General features: G+C 33.4%; 2 protein-coding genes, 1 long non-coding RNA gene and 3 other non-coding genes across 7 annotated transcripts; 4 read left to right on the top strand and 2 right to left on the bottom strand.

The window, feature by feature from the left end:
* The first annotated feature begins 1757 nt into the window (after window positions 1–1757).
* Window positions 1758–2379, top strand: LOC131800776 (uncharacterized). The gene is made up of 2 exons (XR_009341535.1): window positions 1758–2093; window positions 2156–2379. It is a non-coding gene; the product is annotated as an uncharacterized LOC131800776 (long non-coding RNA).
* A 3728-nt stretch (window positions 2380–6107) lies between these two features.
* Window positions 6108–6936, top strand: LOC131800775 (uncharacterized). Of its 2 annotated transcripts, none has more exons than XM_059118465.1 (4): window positions 6108–6179; window positions 6239–6380; window positions 6488–6728; window positions 6806–6936. In XM_059118465.1, the coding sequence occupies exons 2-4, from the start codon at window positions 6374–6376 to the stop codon at window positions 6891–6893; spliced, it is 336 nt and encodes a 111-aa protein (XP_058974448.1). In that variant the 5' UTR covers window positions 6108–6179; window positions 6239–6373; the 3' UTR covers window positions 6894–6936. The 2 variants fall into 2 exon arrangements, with proteins under 2 accessions (XP_058974448.1, XP_058974447.1); XM_059118464.1 differs by having other exon boundaries at window positions 6485–6728.
* Window positions 6937–14992: 8056 nt separating this feature from the next.
* On the top strand, window positions 14993–15065 carry TRNAF-GAA (transfer RNA phenylalanine (anticodon GAA)). Its single transcript has one exon. It is a non-coding gene; the product is annotated as a tRNA-Phe (tRNA).
* Window positions 15066–16087: 1022 nt separating this feature from the next.
* On the top strand, window positions 16088–16160 carry TRNAF-GAA (transfer RNA phenylalanine (anticodon GAA)). The gene has a single exon. It is a non-coding gene; the product is annotated as a tRNA-Phe (tRNA).
* Window positions 16161–18351: 2191 nt separating this feature from the next.
* TRNAF-GAA (transfer RNA phenylalanine (anticodon GAA)) lies at window positions 18352–18424 on the bottom strand. Its single transcript has one exon. It is a non-coding gene; the product is annotated as a tRNA-Phe (tRNA).
* A 158-nt stretch (window positions 18425–18582) lies between these two features.
* LOC131800861 (V-type proton ATPase subunit D 1) lies at window positions 18583–20291 on the bottom strand. The gene is made up of 4 exons (XM_059118714.1): window positions 20112–20291; window positions 19884–20001; window positions 19414–19777; window positions 18583–19346 (listed from the first exon to the last, which is right to left on the bottom strand). The coding sequence occupies exons 1-4, from the start codon at window positions 20150–20152 to the stop codon at window positions 19129–19131; spliced, it is 741 nt and encodes a 246-aa protein (XP_058974697.1). The 5' UTR covers window positions 20153–20291; the 3' UTR covers window positions 18583–19128.
* Window positions 20292–22161: the final 1870 nt, after the last annotated feature.

Raw genomic sequence — 22161 nt, 5'->3', positions numbered from 1 at the left:
GGACCTTTAAAAATTATTTGGTTTTTCCAATTTTTTTAAAAAACAAAATTTAAGAATTTTTTGCATTTTAAACCATTAGTTTTAATAAGCATATACCTAGAATATTTTCAAAATTCCAATAATATAAATAAGGCCAGGGCTGAAAAGTCTCGGGCTTTTTATTTTTTTAAATTATTTTCTTTTTTTCCAAATTTAAAAAAAAACACACTTTAAAAATTTTTTCATATTAGCTTTAATACACAGATTCCAAGAAAGTTTTTAAAATTCCAATAACATAAACAAAAGCCAATTTTTTCATATTAGCTTTAATACGTAGATACTTGGAAAATTTTTAAAATTCCAATAACATAAACATTGGCTAGGGCTGAAAAGTCTCGGGCTTATTAATAATTTTTTTTTATTTTCCTTTAAATTTTCATTAATTTATTAAAAGTCCATGAAATATCTTGCATTCGGAAAAATTAAAATTTAAATTCCAAGTATTGGAAAAGGCTAAAAAGTCCAGGATTCTTGTTCTGTAAAAAAAAGCTATGGGAAAATATTTTCTTTAAAAAAAATTATTTTAAATTTTCATGAAGAAGAAATTGAGATCCTGGTCTTTTGAAGATTAAACAATTTGTCTGTATATTTAACTGATCTTTTTTTTTTCAAAATTTGGTAAAATTTATTTTTTGAAGCAATTCGTTTTCCTACGCAAATTGTAAGGAAATTTTCAAAGTTGATTGGAAAAGGCTAAAAAGCCCAAAAACCCAGGGCTCCATAAAAAAAGTGATGGGAAAAATATGTTCTTTAAAAAAGTCTTGATTTCAAATTTTCATGAAAAAGGAATTGAGATCTTGGTCTTTTGAAAATTAAACAATTTTTCTATAATTTTTTTTTTGTTTTTTTTTCTTTAATTCCAGGTCATGCCTGCCCTGCACACCACCATCAAACCGGCCGAAGAGGGTTGGTCCAAACTCGACGAGGAGGATTTGGTGGAGAAAACCTATACGGCAACATTTCCAGCTTTCAAATTTCCGGATCGAGAACGTCTACACGTCAGCTGTGGCGTTCAATTGTGCAAAGGACGTTGTCCCAATGTAAGTTGTAATGGTATTACATGCATGTTACAATGCGGTCCAATTCCAGCGACATGCTCTGCTCTGTGGTTATAAATTATCCAACAGTGTGTGTGTGTGTGAGAGAGAGAGAGAAACGAAAAAAAAATAAAGAAATGCAATTTTTCAAATGAAATCCAAGATGATTTTGTAACGAGGCAAATGAAAAATGCAAGTTTGGCGATTTCATGTAATCAGCTAAGCGTTAATTACACCTGAATGAGATTTCAGGTGATTTTTTACTATCGAAATGAAGTTAGTTTGGAGTTAATGTACTGTGGTGAAAAAAAAGGGGAGGGGGTTAGAGAGGGAATTTCTTAAGAGCAATGAAATGAGAGAGAATTTTTACACCACATTTAGAAATTCTCTAAAAAGGAGTGTAGGGGGGGGGGGGGGTTTGGCAATAAAATAAAGTAGAATATCTCAGAGAAATTTCGGAATAGAATTCAGCTCAGGGAATTTCCAAAGAGAAATTTGTTAAGAGAAATAAAATGATAAAGAAATTATTAAAAGGGTTTAAGAAAGTAAATTCTCTTTGAAATTTCTTTATATTAAAAAAAAATTAAAGAGAAATTAATTAAAAAACAGAAATTCATTAAAAAATTCTCTCAGAGAATTTTCTTAACAGAGATGAAATTAAAGAGAGTCTATCAGGCATGTCACAGAAATTTTACGAAATCGATTTATTTCACCTTTTCCAAATCGTTACGATTTGCTTTTGCTTCTTCAGCACTGGTACGTTTTGACTAATCCGGAAAAAAAATCATTTCACATTTTTGAAATAAAAATATGGTAACTCCATGAAAAAAAAGTCGTAAACAAATTATTGACAATTAAAAAAGGAGTTTAAATTGTTTTTTATAATATAAACACCAAAAGTAAAAATGCCAGGGGCTTCAATACTTGCTGATGAAGAAATAAATCAGCGGTCTACTGAAAAATTCGTCGCCGGACATTGAGGAACGCATCAGATCCTTTATCTCACTCAAATGCAGAGTAAGGCTCCACCAGCAATGAGTTATTTTCAAATGTATTTTAATAATAATTTATTTCTACAGATTTATAACTTATTATCGGCTAAATAAAGAAGCTTTTGTTTTAGTTTTGGAAAAAATTTCTCCCCACCTCAAACGTTCCAATATACCGGCTATTATCCAGCTTGCAACAACGCTTAGGTTTTTGGCTACGGGTGCATTTCAAGGAGTTATAGGTAGAGATGTGGAGCTAAGCCTTGGGAGAAGTACAGTTTCTACAATTATGTGGAGAGTTATTAATGCAATTGAAGCTGAAATTTGTCCACATTGGATCAAATTAAGAATGTCTTCCGAAGAAAAAAGATAGTCGAAATTGTACTTTTTTGAAAATTATGAAATTCCAGGAATTGTAGGATGCATTGACGGAACTCACGTTAGAATGGTTAAACCTTCCGAAGACGAATCCCTTTTTTATAATAGAAAAGGGACATTGCTTTTTGGTCTGTCAGTTATACATTTCTACACCTTCTTCTTCAACACATATGGCAATAATTCAACAATACAAGTCTGCCGTTCATTTCTGCATATTTTTTTGCGTTTTCGTCATGGATTAGAAAAATAATAGATTTTTTGTAAAATAAATTCCAAAAACAAGTTCATTCTAAGAGAATTTGGTTAATACAATATTTTCTGTTAAATGTATGTGTCTTCTGTTAATTTTTTACGTTAAAATCACTAAACATTTCAATTTCACCCTGCTTTTTGAAAGTGATATCAAAACGCAAAATTTTTGCGTTTTCCGTTTTTTAGAGAAGCTAAAACCGTTTTCGTTTTCACTCTTGAACGATTTTACATTCTGTGACATGCCTGTATAATGCAGCATTGCTCATAACCGTATGTTAGCACCAGAGATGCCAATTCGATAGTTTTCTCGCTAATTTTGGTGATTTTTGAGGCATAAAAACCACTATTTAACATAAATCTAGTTTATTTTCAATGCAAATATTGAGGGAATTTTTCAAATTTAAATTAAGCCAATTTTGGCCAGGGCTGAAAAGTTGTGAGCCTTTGAGAAAATTGTTTTTCGAAAGGAGATCATTTGAGAAAAATATTTCAAAATTTAGAAAATTTTTAACATAAATCTATTTTATTTTCAATGCAAATATTGAGGGAATTTTTCAAATTTAAATTAAGCCAATTTCGGCCAGGGCTGAAAAGTAGTGGGCCTTTGAGAAAATTGTTTTTTTCCACTTCGATAGTTTTCTCGCTAATTTTGGTGATTTTTGAGACATAAAAACCCCTATTTAAGGGTTGTAGAGATTTTTTTTTAAATCGCTACTTTGGCTGTTTTATGTAGTGGTTATAGCAATTTTTACGCAATGTTATTTATTTCATAACTTTTAATTTAGACAAAAAATAATAACGGCCCAAAGTCTATTTAAGGTTGGACAAGAAGACTACTTGTAACAACAGTTTGACAATAAACTTATTGCTAATTAACTATTGTGATTTGACTTTGTTTAAATTTCAAATCAAAACCAGTAAAGAAAGTCCTAAAGTCGGGCGGGGCCGATTTTATGATACCCCTACACCACTTTGCTAATTTAGTTGAGCTCCACATAAAAATTAAAAGTTTTTATGGGAGAATTCAATCATACACGCTATGATTATAATTATAATTTAAAATTCAAAGGACTAAATATGCCGAAGCATTTGTATCTTTTTAAATTCGGACTTGTATTGTCCATTTGGTGCAAAATTAATTTGAAATCAGATAAAGATATATATGGGAGCTATATCCAAATCTGAACCGATCTCGATAAAATTTAGCAAAGGTATTTTTGAGCTGTATTTGATATATTTCCCTGAATATCGTTGTTACGGAGTGCATATTACGGCTGTGGAGGACAAAAAAAAAAAACAAATCGGATGAACAATATATATGGGAGCTATAGCTATATCTGAAGCGATTTCGATCAAATTTGCCATACTTATTTTCTGGCCTAATTTGGTTGTATGTGCCAAATTTCATGCTATTCGGGCTGATATTACACGTTCCGGTGCACAATAAAAGGCAAATCGGACGAAGATATGTATATGGGAGTTATAGCTATATCTGAACCGATCTTCACCAAATTTGGCATAATACCTTCTAGACTCAATTCGGTCGTATGTGCCAAATTCCATACCATTTGGGCAAATATTAGGCGTTTGGTGTACAATAAAAATTAAATCGGACGAAGTTATATATGGGAGCTATATCTAAATCTGAACCGATCTCGATCAAATTTAGCAAAGGTATTTCTGAGCTGTATTTGATATATTTCCCCAAATATTGTTGTTACAGAGTGCATATTACGGCTGCGGAGGACAAAAATAACAAATCGGATGAACAATATATATGGGAGCTATAGCTATATCTGAACCGATTTTGATCAAATTTGGCATACTTATTTTTTGGCCTAATTTGGTTGTATGTGCCAAATTCCATAATATTCGGGCTGATATTACACGTTTGGTGCACAATTAAAGGCAAATCGGACGAAGATATATATGGGAGCTATATCTAAATTTTTACTGATTATCTCCAATCAGTCCGACGAACAGACGGACTGACATGCATAAATCAACTCAGAAAGTGATTCATCAAAAGGAACTATGGGTCTATCTCGTTTCCTTTTGCCTGTTACAAACAAATGCATAAAGACATAATACCCTGACCACCTTGTGGTGTAGGGTATAATTACAGGGGGAGATACAAAAAAAAAACTCCAACAAAGTCAAACGCCATAATTTTTACATTTTTTTTTTTAATTTTATTGAATGAATGCTAACATATCGGAAATAGCATCAAATTTTAGAATAAGTTTAGATTTGTTCGAATTGGTCGCTGTTGGCACTAATTCTGGCCTTCAAACGGCCAATGAAACCGTCACAAGCTGCCCGAATGTTGCTCTGCGGTATTTTGGCCAATTCTCGGCGAAGCGCTTGCTTGGTGTCCTTCACTTTGGTGTCCTTCCAAAATACTCCGGACACAATAGTCCAACGAATTGGTATCCGGAGATTTTTGGTGGCCATTGTGCGCTGGAAATGAAGCGGGGAACTTCAATTTGTAATCATTCTTGGGTGGCGCGTGCTAAGTGCGATGGTGCTGGAGACTTGTGGGAATGTTCAAGATCTGCGGCCAAAATGTTTGCGTGCCCAAGGCTTTAATACACCCTCCAGAATATTTTCACGATAATATTCGGCATTTATTCTGATGCCACGGTCGATTAATACGAGCGGAGAGCGACCACCGGCTGTTATGGCGGCCCACACCATCATGACCATGGCCGGCGCTTGGGTTCTGGTGGCCAACCGAAGGTGCACATTTTCAGCTGACCTCTTTGGCAAGTAAACACGATTATTTTGTGTTTGCTTACAAACTGCTGGAAAACGGAATGGAATGTTTTCTCATCGGAGAAACCCAAATTCGGCAGTTCACCACTTTCGGCCAAGCGAAGCAACTCTTTACCTCTTTTGAGTCTATTTTCTTTCTGTTGCGGTGTAAGTTCTTGCACTTTTTGGAATTTCAATGGCTTCACCCCGAGCTCATTTTTCAATATTTGCCGAATGGAATATTGCGATATGTTCAGCTCACGAGCCATTTTTCGGCCACTGCGAAGCTACGGGTTTCGATCGGAAGTCGCTTCTTTACTTTTCGAAGCATTTCTGCTGTTGTTGCTGTTTTCTGACCAAAATGCTTTTGTATGCGTGTAAACAATGTAATGAGCTGTCACTGGAATAACTTTAAACAGCTGTCGAACGAGTGGCTTAGAAATGACAACAGACTGAAGTTGAAGTTTGCAAAAAATGCAAAAATTCTCCGAGAGATATTTTTGATATTTAAAAAATTAAGTACGTCTCTCTTAGAAAATTTCATTTAAAAATGTGGTGATTAAATTCAAAATGAATTTCAATTTCTAGAACTGTTATCTTTTTGATAATTTAAAACTTTCTCTATTCGACTCTTTTCCAGGCTATGACATAATTACATATGGCCACCGATGATATCGTCATGGCTCTTTAAATACGATTTTTGCTTCCTGATATTTTGTTCCACTTCTCTGTAATTTTCAAAATATTTTTTTAATTAATTTTATTTTATTTTTTTTTTATTTATTTCAGGTAAATTGCCGTACCAGCGAAAAACTAATACTAAGCACCGATAAACATTTGGCACGCATTGAAGTTTTCAATTCGCTGGCCGTGACAGCGCCACAAATTGAGGTGGATCGTTTGCGCTATGATAGGCGACACAATATGAGTGGTAAGGAAGTGAAGCGTTATTTTCAGAAAAAAACAAATTTACTTTTTACCTTTTGGCTTTCTTTTCTAATATCCCTTTACTTTTTCCTTTCTTTTTTCACTTAGCAGAAGAATATCCACCCTATGTCCGGCCTCTGATCAACGATGGCACCCTGTGTTTATCCGTCTCCAAACTGGCCATGTCCTTTTGTGTATTGGGTTTGATATTTTTGATAGCTGTCATTGTGGCCATAACGTCATTGATACGTTCCCGCCGACGTATTGCAGCTATACACAATTGTGGCAGTCTGTCGAATAATAGCAGTCGGCTGCATCGGGCCGAGGTGTGTACATCGATGTTTAGTTCAAGGTAAGGATTTTGACAAAAAGACTGGAAAAAAAAATGATTTCTAATATTTTCTTTCTCTTCTTCTTCTCATTTTGCAGCAGTGAATCGGCTCAATCCGCTAGATTTGGTACAAAATTCTTTATGCCTTATTATCCGAATACACTGCCGTATGGTAGAGTATATTAATTAGTTTAAATTAGCCCCTAAGTTAGTTGAGACGGGAGAAATGTGGGTGTTTGAGTGTGTGGGAATTCCGAGAATCCCCCTCATATCCCAATCCCAATTAGTTTGTAGCTACTGCATTTATAATGTAGTCTAAAAAGAATGTAGTGTAAAAGAAAATGCAATGTGTGGCCATCATGCTTTACTCTGAGTTCAAAGCATTGCCATCCTCACAAGTGATTTTACAACACAGAATTGCCATTTGCATGTGCATCCTTTTATGATGGCGGCAATGTTGCAAGGCAAAGTAAAGCATGAGGTTTAACTAGTGTTTACATTAAAATCAATGTTTTTTTGTGATACAGAAGAATACATTTAATGTAAATATGGCCTCATATTGCATTTCCAATTTTTTGGAAGTGGAAGGTCAAGGCAAACGATAGGTAATTTCGAAATGGATAAAAGTTGAAAAAAAACATTGAAGCTTTTTTCCGTAGAAATTTTATTTCTAACAATAAAATTCATTTATTTGAAAATATTGAATTTTTACGATTTAAGCACGGTAAAGCTAGCATTATAAAAAATATAAAATTATATATTCAGGGCTGTCATAGAAACCAATTTTATCACTATTGGTTTTAAAAACGACAAGAAAAAATGCTTTGGTGTCATGAAAATCAATGTTATCGGTTTTATTTTCGAATTAGAATTTTATCGGTTTTGGTTGTCATAGAAGCCAATGTTATTGGTTTTGTTATTGGAAATAAACCAAGCTGCTTAGAGCTGTCACTTTTCATTTGCTTTGGATTTTTAAACAATTTTTAAAGGATATTCAAAGGACTAAAAATGTGGATTTTTTAAACAATTTTTAAACGACTAGAAACCTGGATTTTTTAAAGAATTTTTTAAAGGACCATTAACGTGGATTTTTAAGGATTTTTTAAAGAATTTTTAAAGGACCATAAACCATAAATCTGCAAAGCAGCTTTATGAGAAAGTTCACAATAAAAAATTGTATTTACGCTATCTCCGGCAACTCCAGTGGGTTGCTGAAACCTCTAAGAGCTTTTCTTGCAAAAACTACCACTGCTGATGCCATCTTACTTTTTTTATAGCGACTTATTTCTTTTTTTATTTACTTTACTTTTACTGATATTTCAATGACAAATAAACAAACAACACATGTAAGCAACAACAGCTGTTTCGAACATAGGTTTTATTTACATTCGAAATTGACAAAACCAACTTGGATTCATGACACCAAATGAAACCAATATTGGTTTACAAAAACGACAATAAGCTAAACCAACATGGTTTCTGTGACAGCCCTGATTATATTCTGTTTTCGACGAAGATTTTTCTGACATAAGATATCCTTGATTTAATTGTACAATGAATTTAACTTTAACGGAACAAAGCAAGCCCCCATTATGTTTTTTTCCTAAAAATGAAGATCATGGATGACAACAACTGTTTTTCTTGACAGCTGACATTTAATAAACCTTGGAAAGTTATTACCATGTCGTTAAATTGACAAACCACTTCAATATTTTTTAAGTTAACAAAAATTTTGGCCTCAGTATTTTTTTATTAATTTTATCTATTTATTTTTTATGGCCTAGTAGTAATTATAATCTTTCAAAAAAGGAGCTGCGAAGATAGAGAGACATCTAAAATTCCGACAAATTTACTTTTTATTAAATTTATCCCCAAAACAAAACAATTTCAAGAGCTTTGGCAACGCCAAAATTAAAGGAGCCACGGTAACAACATTTTAAAGATGAGTACACACCATAGCACAAAAATACAGGTAGATGCATCAACGCTTGGGAGCATTGATATGTCAAACAAATTTAAATGTTTTTTTTTTCAAATATAAGTAGATTTTTATATGTTTTCTTATACAACGTCATTCGGAGGTTACTATAATTCACATTTTTCGACAATTTTTACAAATTGAAATAATTTTTCATTTAACATTTTCAATTCCAAAATTAGTTGGACAGCTCATTGTCCCAGCAGCTGTGTCGATGCGTCTACCTATATTCCTCTACCATGGTACACACTATCATTTACTTGAATTAGGAGCCACGGCGACATAAGATGAGTACACACTATCAATTACTTGAATTTATTTGATTTAACTTCACCAGCTTTGGCAAACGCCAAATTTGAAGGAGCCCCGGCGACATAATTTTAAAGATGAGTGCACACCATGGCAGAAGAATACAGGTAGATGCATCAACGCTTGGGAGCATTGATATGTCAAACAAATTTAAATGTTTTTTCAAATATAAGTAGATTTTCATATATTTTCCTATACGACGTCATTCGGAGGTTATTATATTCCATTATATTCAATTCCAAAATTGATTTGACAGCTCATTGTCTAAGCAGCTGTATCGATGCGTCTACCTATATTCTTCTACCATGGTACACACTATTATTTACTTCAATTTATTTGGATTAAACTTCACCAGTTTTGGCAAGCGCCTACATTAAAGGAGCCGTGACGAAATAATTTTAAAGATGAGTACACACTATCAGTTACTTGAATTAGGAGCCACGGCGACATAAGATGAGTACACACTATCAGTTACTTCAATTTATTTGGATTATCCTTCACCAGCTTTGGCAAACGCCAAAACTAAAGGAGCCGTGGCGAAATAGTTTTAAAGATGAGTACACACTTTTAGTTACTTGAATTAATTTAAATTAAACTTCATCATTTTTGGCAGACGCCAAAATTAAAGGAGCCACGGCGACATAATTAAAGATGAGTACACACTATCAGTTACATGAATTTATTTGTATTAAACTTCACCACCTCTGGCGAACACCAAATTTAAAGGAGCCACGGCGACATAATTTTAAATATGAATACACACTATCAGTTACTTGAATTTATTTGATTTTACGTCACCAGTTTTGGCAGGCGCCAAAATTAAAGAAGCCACGGTGACATAATTTTAAAGATGAGTACACACAATCAGTTATTTGAATTTATTTAAATTAATTTCTCCAGCTTTGGCAAACGCCAAAATTAAAGGAGCCACGACGACATAATCTTAGAGATGAGTACACACTATCAGTTACTTCAATTTATTTGGATTAAATTTTAAAAGCTTTGGCAAACGCCAAAATTAAAGGAGCCATAGCGAAAAAGTTTTAAAGATGAGTACACACTATCAGTTACTTATAGTTATTTGATTTAACTTCACCAGCTTTGGCAAACGCCAAAATTAAGAGAGCCATGGCGAATTAGTTTTAAAGATGAGTAAACACTATCAGTTACTTGAATTTATTTGGATTAAACGTAGCGACAATCTTTTTATTAATTATTTTTATTAAAAGCTTGACAAACAAATGGACCCAAAAATTGGAAAAACTTAAATTTGAACAAATAATCTGCTTATTTTAATTTAAAAAAATATTCCTATCCAAACTGAGGATTATTTTGTTTTATTTTTTATTTTCTTATTTTTTTTTTTTTTGAGATAAAAAAAAATATTACAACTCATCAAACATTTGGCCATCCTTAAAATGCATAGAAACATTAAAATATTTGCTCAGAACTAATATTTTCGTTGCCAATTCGAGTTTGACGATCATGACAATGCAGATAGTCGCACCAAGACAACTTATGCTACAATGAACCATTTTTGGAATAAAACATTTTAAACTAAAGAATACTTAAATTAATTAAAATTGTTGAAAAATACATATCCAAATAGGCGCCGTAGGACAAAATATAAGAAAATATTTAAAAACAAAATTAGTTTAGAAGTTATTTCCCAATTACCATAGGGTGTACTCTACTTAAGTTTGACTCTGGTATTTTCTAATTAATTGGTATTTTAAATAGTAGGCTACAAGGCACAGATCATCACAGAATAGTATTAAGGTAAAGCGTTTTAAATTACTAACATCTTCATTGATATTCCCAATTTTTTGTAGTATAAATCTCTTTCGCAGCTCTTTATATAATTCTATTTACATTTCCTTTACTTACGTATATTTTATGTGTGTGTTTTTTTAAGACTGATTTTTATACATTTACATTATTTTTTTTATGCTTTACTCAACTCCTTATGTGTCTACACAACTTTCTCCCTCACAAACCCCTGGAAAGGATTTCGAAAACCATTTTAGTTCTTGGTATTTATAAAATGTTTTCGATACTCTTTCAGATCTCCCACAAACCATTCCTCTACACGAACCTAATTATATACGTTTATTTTTAGAAGAAGAAAAAAAAAAAGATACTATATTCTCACTTAAGAACGAAACCTTAAAGGTCCCTCTATAAATTAAGTATTTCTCTTTAGAAGATAAACCACAAAAACGAGCTTAAAGCTCCAACGATTATTTTTTTAAGGATAAACAAACAAAAAATGAAGTATTGGTGTTGGTTTTTTTAAGTTTTAAGAAAAATAATTACTTTTTATAATTTATTTAATAAAATAAAAACGATTTCAATGTAAGTTCCAAAAATAAAATTAATTTTAATTAAACCTCCCAAAATGGTAAGTATGGTGTAAACGCCACAATTCAAAACAGGTTGTTGATTAGAAAGTTTTAATATATAGCGCGTTTATACAATTGAAGATTAACCAGCTGGGTTTATAAGATCTAATGGTTTTTTTTTTAATTTTGAAGGTTGGATGTTGTTGATTAAATGTTATGAAAAAAGTATATTTCATATGTCAACATGAGATTACCTTGTATAATTTTACCATGAGTAGTTATGATAACTTGTATTTTTAAAATATTAAGAAATTTAGAAAAAAATTCAATCAAAGACTTGAAAGCCAAAAAAAATCGGATGCATCCGTTGCCGACAAAAACCAGCATATCTCTTACACATTTTGGCAATTGGAGGGTATTTCAATTTGCAACTAGTTTAGTTGCTCATTTCAGTGAATTGTCTAAAGAAATATCATTGAACTTCACATAAATCAACGGCCAGCAAATCTCCTACACATTTTGGCAATTTTATGGCATTTCAATTTGCAACTACTTTAGTTGCTCATTTCAGTGAATTGTAAAATGAAATATCATTAAACTTAACATAAATCAAAGACCAGTAAATTTCCTAAACATTTGTCAATTGAAGGGTATTTTAATTTGCAACTAGTTTTGTTGCTCATTTCAGTGAATTTTAAATTGAACGCAAAATGAAATATCATTGAACTTCACATAAATCAGTGATGCGTTTTTTTTTGCCTGTGTGTGGCAAGTAATAAAACATATTAGGCATACTCTCCAAGTCTATGGTCTCAATTCTACTTCTATAAAAATGTAACATAAAAACTTTTATAAATTAAAGATGTGTCAAATGAAACATTTTTTTTTAAAGTAAAAAAAATTCATTTCACACTTTCATGGAACAAGAATTCCGCCCCATATTCCCAATTTCTGCTCGAATTACTGTCGTTATTTGCGAATAAATCACACTCCTTCTCCTTCACATATGAGGATAATTTGAGGACATTTAAATGTGCAACTAGTTCAATGGCTCTTTTCAGTGAATCGTTCAAATGAATTCCAGACGAATACACGTTCAACAAATCGGGATTAAAATTATATTTAATGGGCCATAGATGTATGGAAGAACCTGAGGCATTCACTCCTGAATTACCCTTGACGAATTTCTGTACACATTTCCAATCAACCAGTGGTAACTAACCTGATGGCCGCAATAATATCTAAAACCTCACACAAAAGACACCGACTCTTATTTTGGCTGTGTGGTAAGTAATAACACATATTTGTCAATATCCCCAATTCTGGTCGCATGGTTACCGATATTTGCAAATAAAACACACTCCTTCAGGAGGACAGGACATTTAAATTTGCAACTAGTTCAATGGCTCTTTTCAGTGAATGGTTCATATGAAAGCCAGACGAATACACGTTCAACAAATCGGGATTAAAATTATATTTAATGGGCCATAGATGTATGGAAGAACCTGAGGCATTTACTCCTGAATTGCCCTTGACTAATTTTTGTACGCATTTCCAATCAACCGATGGCAACTCACCTGATTGGTAACCAACATGACTGCAAAAATATCATTAAACTTCACACAAGAAAGGCAGCGATTTTTTTTTGGCTGTGTGGCAAGTAATGACACATATTTGTCAATATCCCCAATTCTAGTCGCATGGCTACCGTTTTATGCAATTAAAACACATTCCTTCTCCTTCACATGGGGATAATTTGTGGGCATTTAAGTTTGCAACTAGTTCAATTGCTCTTTTTAGTGAATCGTTCAAATAAATGCCAGGCGAATATACGTTCAACAAATTGGAATTTAAACTTATTCTTATTGAGGCATATGTATGGAAGAACCTGAGGCATTTACTCCTGAATGGTCCTTGAATAGTTGTTGTACGCCTTTTCCGTCAACCGATGTTAACTCATCTGTAGTGGGATTCTCTAACGAAATTTTTGAGTTACCGACAAATATCGGTAAAATTAAAACGCAAAATTGTGAATGAAAAGTCCAAATTAAAGTTGGCAATGCTCTTGCTATCGGTAGGAATTCTGATTGGCAATAGGATAGGAATTCTGGTCGCAATCATGGTGCAATAAGGATGTAGAACAGCTTCGTAAAACTACAGAAATACAGTCCTGAGGCTATGCCCGCTTCCTGGCAAAAATATTCAAAATTTAGGCAACAAGTTTATTTTTATTTCAAAAATATCAAATTTTTGTTAATTTTTAAAATGAGTCAAATAGCGAAAGATGAATGAAATGTCTGGATGTTCTCTCAAAAAGATGATCCTAAGTGTTCAATCTTCCATGGCAAATCTGGTTAATATTATGAATGCGCGCCCCGCAAATTCAAGTTTCTTCCAATCATTAATTTTGAAAATATTTTTATTATTTGAAAATATTTTGTTTTTATTTTTTAAAACAACAAATATATACAAAAATGGTCTGTTCCAGAAACTGAAAGAATCTACTAGTTTTACAATTTTCTTCGATATCATAAAGGGGAAATCAGTTAAAGTATAACACACCAGAAATTGGCAGAAGTCTGGCACATTTAGACAAAATTACAATCAGCTGGTATGTCTACCTCACCTTTTTATTGTACCATGATAATATCATTAATATTATAATAATATCATTAAAACTCACATAAAGCGCATGGCATGGCAGAAAAATACAGGTACATGCATCAACGCTTGGGAGCATTGATATGTCAAAATAATTTATATGTTTTTTTTTTTCAAATATAAGTAGAGTTTTAAATTTTTTCGCGTTTTTCATCAATAATTTTTCATTCAACATTTTCAATTCCAAAATTGGTTTGACAGTTCATAGTCCGAGCAGCTGTGTCGATGCGTCTACCTATATTCTTCTACCATGGCGCATGGCTACAGTTATTTGCAAATAAAACAGACCATCTCCTTTACATTTTGACAATTTAAGGGTATTTCAATTTGGCAACTAGTTCAGTTGCTTTGTTCAGTGAATCATTAAAGTGAACACACGTTCAACAAATCGTGACTAAAATTATAAATTCTATTTAATTTCAAATATTATTTCACATTGAGCTGATGCTTTTACTCCTGGCTTTTTCTTGACTCATTTTCTCACACCTTTCCCATCAAATATCCCCGAAGTTCAACGATGTTGGATCATGGGATTTGATGGTGGCGGCAAATCAGCATTACCAAATTGATTTCATTGAACTTGGCATAAAGCAGTGATTCTTCATTTTGGCTGTGTGGCAAATGATAACACGTTTTTCCCAAGTTGGTATCCTCAATTTCCTGCCACAAGAAGGCCATGATGTGCGAATAAAACTCAGCGGTCGGCAAGTATGTCTCCAATCAATGTTTTGCTTGTGATTATCTGTGATTGCTCAAATGTGTAGCATAGTTTTAGGCATTACTATTAGTAAAGATGCATAGCGTCACACAACTACTGTTTAGTTGTTAGAGGGTGTTTATTTGTCTCTTTAATTAATAGATAATATTGTTATTTGTTTGTATAATTAATAAATAATATTAGAACAACAAATTTATGGAATTTAATTGAAATAAAATTAAATTTTATTTTAAATAATTTCTGGGAAAATTATTAAATTGCAGTGTGTTGAGCATGTGCCGAAATAGCTCAGTTGGGAGAGCGTTAGACTGAAGATCTAAAGGTCCCCGGTTCAATCCCGGGTTTCGGCAGACGATTTTTTTGTTTTTTAATTTAAAATAAAAATTAATTTTTCATAAAAAAAAATTATTTAAAGAAAAAAAAATTATATGATAAATTTTAAATGACGATTTCATTAAAAATAAAAATTTAGAAAATATTTAAAGAGACTTAAGAGCATGTTTGATTCAATTTTGTGGTTTGGAAACCATTTTTTTTGAATTTTAGATGAAAAAAGATTTTGGGTTTAGTATGACCTAAACGTTTCGAGTTCAAACTACAAGAAATTTATAAAAAAATAATAATTTGGATATTATTATAAACAATAACATATTTGATATTATTGAAAGAAATTTAATTTAAAGTAAAATTTATTTTTTTCATATAAAAATAATGTGAAAAATTATAAAGAAAATAAAAAACGTATAAGAAAAATTTTATAATACGATTTTATTAAAAATAAAAATATTGAAAGAAACTTAAGATCGTGTTTAATTCAATTACGGGGTTTGGAAGCCAATTTTTGTTCCAAATTTTATATGAAAACGAGATTGGGTGTCGTTATACCTCAACATTCTGAGATCGATCAACAAGAAATTTACAAAAAAAAAATAATAACAACTTTATTGAAATAATAAATTATTTAAATTAAAAAGTTTATTGTTTCCAAAAAATATACCATTCTCCACATTCGAAAAATCTTCAGAAAGTCTCTGGTTTAATTTCAAAATTTGGTAATTTGACATTTAAAAAAAATGCCCAAAAACATAACCGTTCTGAACGAGGACAACTTCTTAAAATGCCTTGCTAATACAACTTTACAATATTCTGCAAACATTTGGCAACTCTACACAAATCTTTCACGTACGGTTTGAAGCTGCTGAAAATTCGAAATACATTTTTTTGTTAAAAAAACTTTTTGGGAAACAATTATAATCCTGAATGCAAACCGCTTTTTCATCCACCCCCTTACTTGCTCGCCCTTATTCTCCTCTATCCTAGCAATGTCAGAATTTTCACTTTATGTTAGAGCTAGTTTCAGAACTTCCCTATTGCCGAAATAGCTCAGTTGGGAGAGCGTTAGACTGAAGATCTAAAGGTCCCCGGTTCAATCCCGGGTTTCGGCATTTTCAATCCAATTTACATTGTTGGATCTTTTTGCAGGCCAAAAAAAAAAAAACAAAACAACAACAAAAAGTTAGAAAGATCTTTGAAGGCATTTTGCACAAATGCCTGCTTGCAGTTTGGCTAGGAGGATTTTAGAAGTCTCTCTTAGGGATAAGCTTTGGTAATTTGAATGCTAAATAAATAAATCTTTTGTGTCTCGTACCATCGGAAGAAAACAATGGCCGAAAAATGGCTCGTGAGCTGAACATATCGCAATATTCCATTCGGCAAATATTGAAAAATGAGCTCGAGCTAGGGGCAAAGCCATTGAAATTCCAAAAAGTGCAAGAACTTACACCCCAACAGAAAGAAAATAGACTCAAAACAGCTAAAGAGTTGCTTTGCTTGGTCGAAAAGGTGTGAACTGCCGAATTTGGTTTTCTCCGATGAGAAAACATTTCATTCCGTTGTCCAGTAGTTTGTGAACAAAAAAATGATCGCGTTTTCTGGGTCAGCTGAAAATGTGTACCTTCGATTGGCCACCAGAACTCATGCGTCGACCATGGTTGTTGCTGTTGTAGCAGTAGTACATGCAAGTTTTTACGTTCTGCTAATCTGGCTCCAGCTCCAGGTTTAGAAATTCGACTATTTTAATGGGCTGATTTGGCTGTGCAATTAAAGAGATGAAGCGTAATGTTTGGGCCTGTATCACACGCCGGGCAGGCGTCACGCACATCTTCATTAATTCGTGCCCAATACAAATTGAGATGACTACAACATCCTGAACGTAATTGCTTCAAAACTGCCCTGGTTTTTCTAGCCAGCTGACGTTCTTCAGCTGCAATGGATGGGTGGGTGGACTCCGAGGATGGCATTCATTTTATAACTGCCATTAGCATTCGCGACTGCATCGGTATGAAAGGCACTCAGACCTGCCTGATAGGCTTCTTGATAGGACAACAAAAACCTTGTTGACCTCTTATAACGCGGTAGGTCGGTTTGTGATCAGCTATGCGGCTCCATTGTGGTCTACGAATACTAGTGCTATGCAATGGAAGCCCATCCAAACCTGCCAGAACGCTGCCCTGAGAACTGCGACTGGGTGCCTTCGTATGAGACCACCAGTGGACCATCTACATGAGGAGACGAATGTCCTTCCTTTACGTCAGCATGATCATATGCTTTCGTTGCAGTACATGCTTGGGTGTTACCGTGAGAGTCATCCCAACCATAATATGGTGGATAAATCTCCCCCACCCAGGCGTCTCAGGAAGGATATACATGATCTAGAGAGGGAGGTCCAACGCCGGCCATGGTGATGGTGTGGGCCGCCATAACAGCCGAAGGTCGCTCTCCGCTCGTATTAATCGACTGTGGCATCAGAATAAATGAAGAATATTATCGCGAAAATATTCTGGAGGTTGTATTAAAGCCTTGGGCACGCAAACATTTTGGTCGCATACCTTGGACATTCCATAAGGACTCCAGCACCATCGCACTCAGCATGTGCCACCCAAGAATGGTTACAAAATGTGGTTCCTCGCTTCATTTCCAACGCACAATAGCCACCAAAATCTCAGGATACCAAACAGTTGGACTATTGTGTCTGGAGTATTTTGAAAAGCAAGGTTGGCCCACTAAAAAATACCAAAATTTCGATCACCTAAAGCAAGTGCTTCGCCGGGAATGGGCCAAAATATCGCAGAGCAACATTCGGGCAGCGTGTGACGGTTTCATTGGCCATAATTCGTGCCAAAGGTGACCAATTCGAACAAATCTAAACTTATTCTAAAAGTTGATGCCATTTCCGTCACTTTCGTATTTTTAGTGCCAACCTTGCTTTTCAAAATACTCCAGACACAATAGTCCAACGGATTGGTATCCGGAGATTTTGGTGGCCATTGTGCTTTCATTTAATAAAATAAAAAAAATGTAAAAAAAAATTAAAATTAAAAAAAATAAATTAAAAAAAAAATAAATTTTAAAAATTAAGGCGTTTGACTTTGTTGCAGTTTTTTTATCTCACCCTGTTATATGTTAACATTAAATAAAATATATATATTTTTTTTTAATTTAAAAGTGTAAAAATATTTTTTCTCAACTTTGAATAACACAAAAATACAAAAAAAACAACAACACAAAATTAAAATTTTTTTAAAACAAATATTTTTTATAAAAAAAAATATATAAAAAAAATTAAAAAGGATTGCTTGCCGAAACCCGGGATTGAACCGGGGACCTTTAGATCTTCAGTCTAACGCTCTCCCAACTGAGCTATTTCGGCGCATGCAAAATAGGTGTCAAAACACATACACATTTCTCAGGCAATCATAAAGAAAATTAAATTAAAAACACAAAAAAATTCACAAATCGTTCCTTCCCCCACACCCTCCTTTCATTGATGCTGAATATTAATTCATTGAAACTGAGAAGACTCAAATATCCATTAACATTTATATATTATTTATTTGAATACCATAATGCAGGCGTTACTTATTAATTATAACAATAGATTTTATGAAGATTTCGTTTTTTTTTTCTAATTCTTTTTTTTAATATATAATACAGTAGTATATTACGATAATTTTATGGAATTTTATTTAAAACTGATGCAAATTTTATATTGTTCTTAAAAACCATATTCAACAAAACAAACAAATAATCACTACTTGGCAAAGAATACTGTGTTAAGTGTCTTTTTTCGTTAGCAGAGTGAAATAAAAGTTTCAAATGAAAATGAAAAAAAAAAAAAACAAAACCGGGGAAGACAGTCACAAAAAACAATAACGAAATGAAACTAAACATCAAATTGAAATAAAATAAAAAAACAACAATAATTTTCAGGTATTTTTTTCCCGTTTGGACTTATAACTTAAAACACTGATCGTAGTGTGTTGGGTTGTTGTTATTATTGTTTCTTTTGCTTTTTGTTGGTTGTTTGTCTAAGAGTAGATTTCTTTATGCTCTATATAACTTTACAAAGTGGACTTAGAATAGAACATCATCATCACCCTCATCCAAGATATTGGCCACCTCACGGACATCGATGCCCTTCTTTAAGAGTTCAGCCTTGTGGGCTTCCTGTTTGGAACGGGCCTCACGTTTCTTATCTTGGATCTTCTTTAGACGGTAGAATTCTTCACGTTCCAATTCATCCAATTCGGAGATAATGTAGGCCAAGGTACGGTCAATACGGGGAATAATGACTAAAATCAAGAACATTTTAAATTAATCTTGGAAATATTCCATTTCAAACGACTTATAACAACCTACCATGTTCAATGGCATTAACTCTTCTGTTGGTGATCTTAATGACTTCATCCAAGGTCACAAAGGAGGTCTGCAAGGAAGCTAATTCCACCAATAGCTTGACAGCACTTTGATAGTTTTTCTTCAATTTGGCCAATTGTTGACCACCACGAGCCAAACCAGCCAATTCATAGGTATCAGCACCATCTTGATACGACTCGAAGACGGGCAGTGTAACACCAGCCACATTGTCTTTCTTTGTGCGAATTTTAATTTGGGCTTTGGTGACATTTTGCAAAACCACCTGATTGAAGTCACCGGTTGTGAATTTGGCCTCGGCCAAGGAGAAGGCAGCCTCTTTCATAACTTCCCCCATTAAAGTTTTGGTCTGTAGAATAAAAGAAAAGAGAAAACACCACAATTAAACATACATAACATTTTTCACACAATACTTCCCCCACCCCCAACATCCCCAACTCCAAGCAATCACTTACCTCAATGATTTTACCCAAAATCATACGGAAACGCATTTGCAAGGCATCAGCCTTTTTTTTCAGCAAACCATGACCCTTTTGTGCACCAGCCAAACGTGCCTTCATCAACATTTGGGCACTATCGGAGAAAAAACATGAAAAAAATGCAACGAATCAGCAAAATTGTTCATGTCACACAACCACTTTTCAGCAAAATTCACTTTGCCTTTGGTTTTCCAATTTACTTACCCACGAGAGGGGAAAATTGGTAACCTATCCTTTCCAGACATATTTGTTGTTTTTGATTTTTACACAAATTTCCTCCAAAAATTAGGGTATTTGCTGAAAATTTAATAAAAAATTTCCTCCGTACACGAACAAAAATTCAATGGGGACGAAGAAAATCTACAATACGGTCATATGTGATTATTGGGTCTTGTGACAACTGTCAAATTTACCAATGGGGGCTGTATTTTTTTGGTAGTAGACTAGGGTTCTGTAGGTGCGCGAGTTATAAAGGGAAAATGTCTGTAAACATCAAGGGTGCTATAGACTGTGAAACTAAACCGAAATAATGGAGGGGAAATCAACAGTTTTAGTTAAAAAAATAGAAAAGGCAACTGAGCTTTTGCATAAGTTACTTGGGTGACGTAGTGGACGCCAACACCGTAAAAATAGTAGTAAAATTGTGATTTTGGCGTTTGTAAGAAAAATTGTTTTATGAAATTGCGTAGAGATATTAAAATTAAGAAGATAACACCAAAACGTTTTAAATTTCTTTTCAAAATCATGTCCTATAAATCTCCAAAATTTACTTAGCCACAAAAATTTTAATTTTTTTGTATAAATATGTAGTAATAAGCATTTTGAGGTCAACTGAATATCAATATTTTCTAAAATAACGTTAATCAAAAAATTTAAAATAAAATCGATTGATAGCAGTGCCCTAACATGATTTTATTGTACCATGGTATGGAGGGTATATAAGGTTTGTCATTCCATTTGCAACACTTCGAAATATAATATTTAAGACCCTACGAATATAATATTTAAACCCCTACAAAGTCTGTTCCAGAATTGCAAGAATTTAGAAGCTTTTATCATGGTACAATATGGAGGTAGAACAGCTTCGTAAAACTGCAGAAATACAGCCCTGAGGCTATGCCCGCCCGTTGGTATCATCAATGCGCGCCCCGCACTTTTTGTTACTTCCAATCGTTGATTTTGAAAATATTTTGTTTTTATTTTTCAAAACAATAAATACATACACAAAATTGGCAGAAGTCGGACACACTTTGAAGAAAAAAAAAAAAAATATTGCAGAACTAGTAGATTCTTGCTGGTACTGGAACAGAGCATATATATTTATGACCAGCATAAAATTCTGTCACTCTAGCTCCCGAACGAAATAGGTTTATAACATTTTACTCAGATGTGTGTTTGGTCTGTAGGCCCCCATATAACTGTACCGGCATATTTAAGGTTTTTTTTGGTGTTTCAGCAATAATTTTAAACCGATTTAGTTGGATATCAAAATTGGTATTTGAACTTCGTAATGGATTCTACAGCCTAAGATAGAATATTGTCTGTGCAAGTCCATGTCTTCGTATAGCCCCCATGCAACGGTACCTCCCGATATTCGGTATTTTGATGATCTTAGCGACATTATTCACCGAAATTGTTTCATATTTGGCAATTCGTAATAGATACTGCAGTCTAAGGCAGAAAATTGTCTGTGACGGTCCACGACTTCGTATAGCTCTTATATAACAGTACCTCCCGATATTAGGCATTTTGATAATTTTAGCTACATCGTTACCGATTGTTTTTAAGTTTCGCATTTGAATATTGTAATGGCTTATGATAAATGTTACCTCCATATCATATCGTCGTATAGACCCCAAAATAACAGCTACATTCGGCATTTTTAAGATTTTAACGGATTTTATTGTTGTTGAGAATTGCTAAATTCGTTCCAAATGGTGGAGGGTATTCAACGTTCGACCCGGCCGAACTTACAGCTTTTTTACTTGTTTGTCTTTGAAAAATTCTTGACATTGACGAAAATGTGTAAGTGGCAGTAAAATACAACTCTGATTCAAGACATTTTGTCTTTTTATAAACGCCGGGTAATTTTATCTCCTGTCATTGTACCATGCACATAATTAAAGGTAATGATTCAAAAACAGCTTGACAGTTTATTAATTTGACAGTCAAATTGTAAAGGAATTCGAGTGCGGCTCTGGCATTCCTTTATAATATATCACTAAATATGTCATGCCCTGATGCTCTTTATATA

The sequence above is a fragment of the Musca domestica genome, unplaced genomic scaffold, assembly GCF_030504385.1.
Source record: "Musca domestica strain aabys unplaced genomic scaffold, Musca_domestica.polishedcontigs.V.1.1 13, whole genome shotgun sequence".
In the NCBI taxonomy this organism is placed as follows: domain Eukaryota; kingdom Metazoa; phylum Arthropoda; class Insecta; order Diptera; family Muscidae; genus Musca; species Musca domestica.
This window is presented reverse-complemented; position numbering and strand designations above follow the sequence as displayed.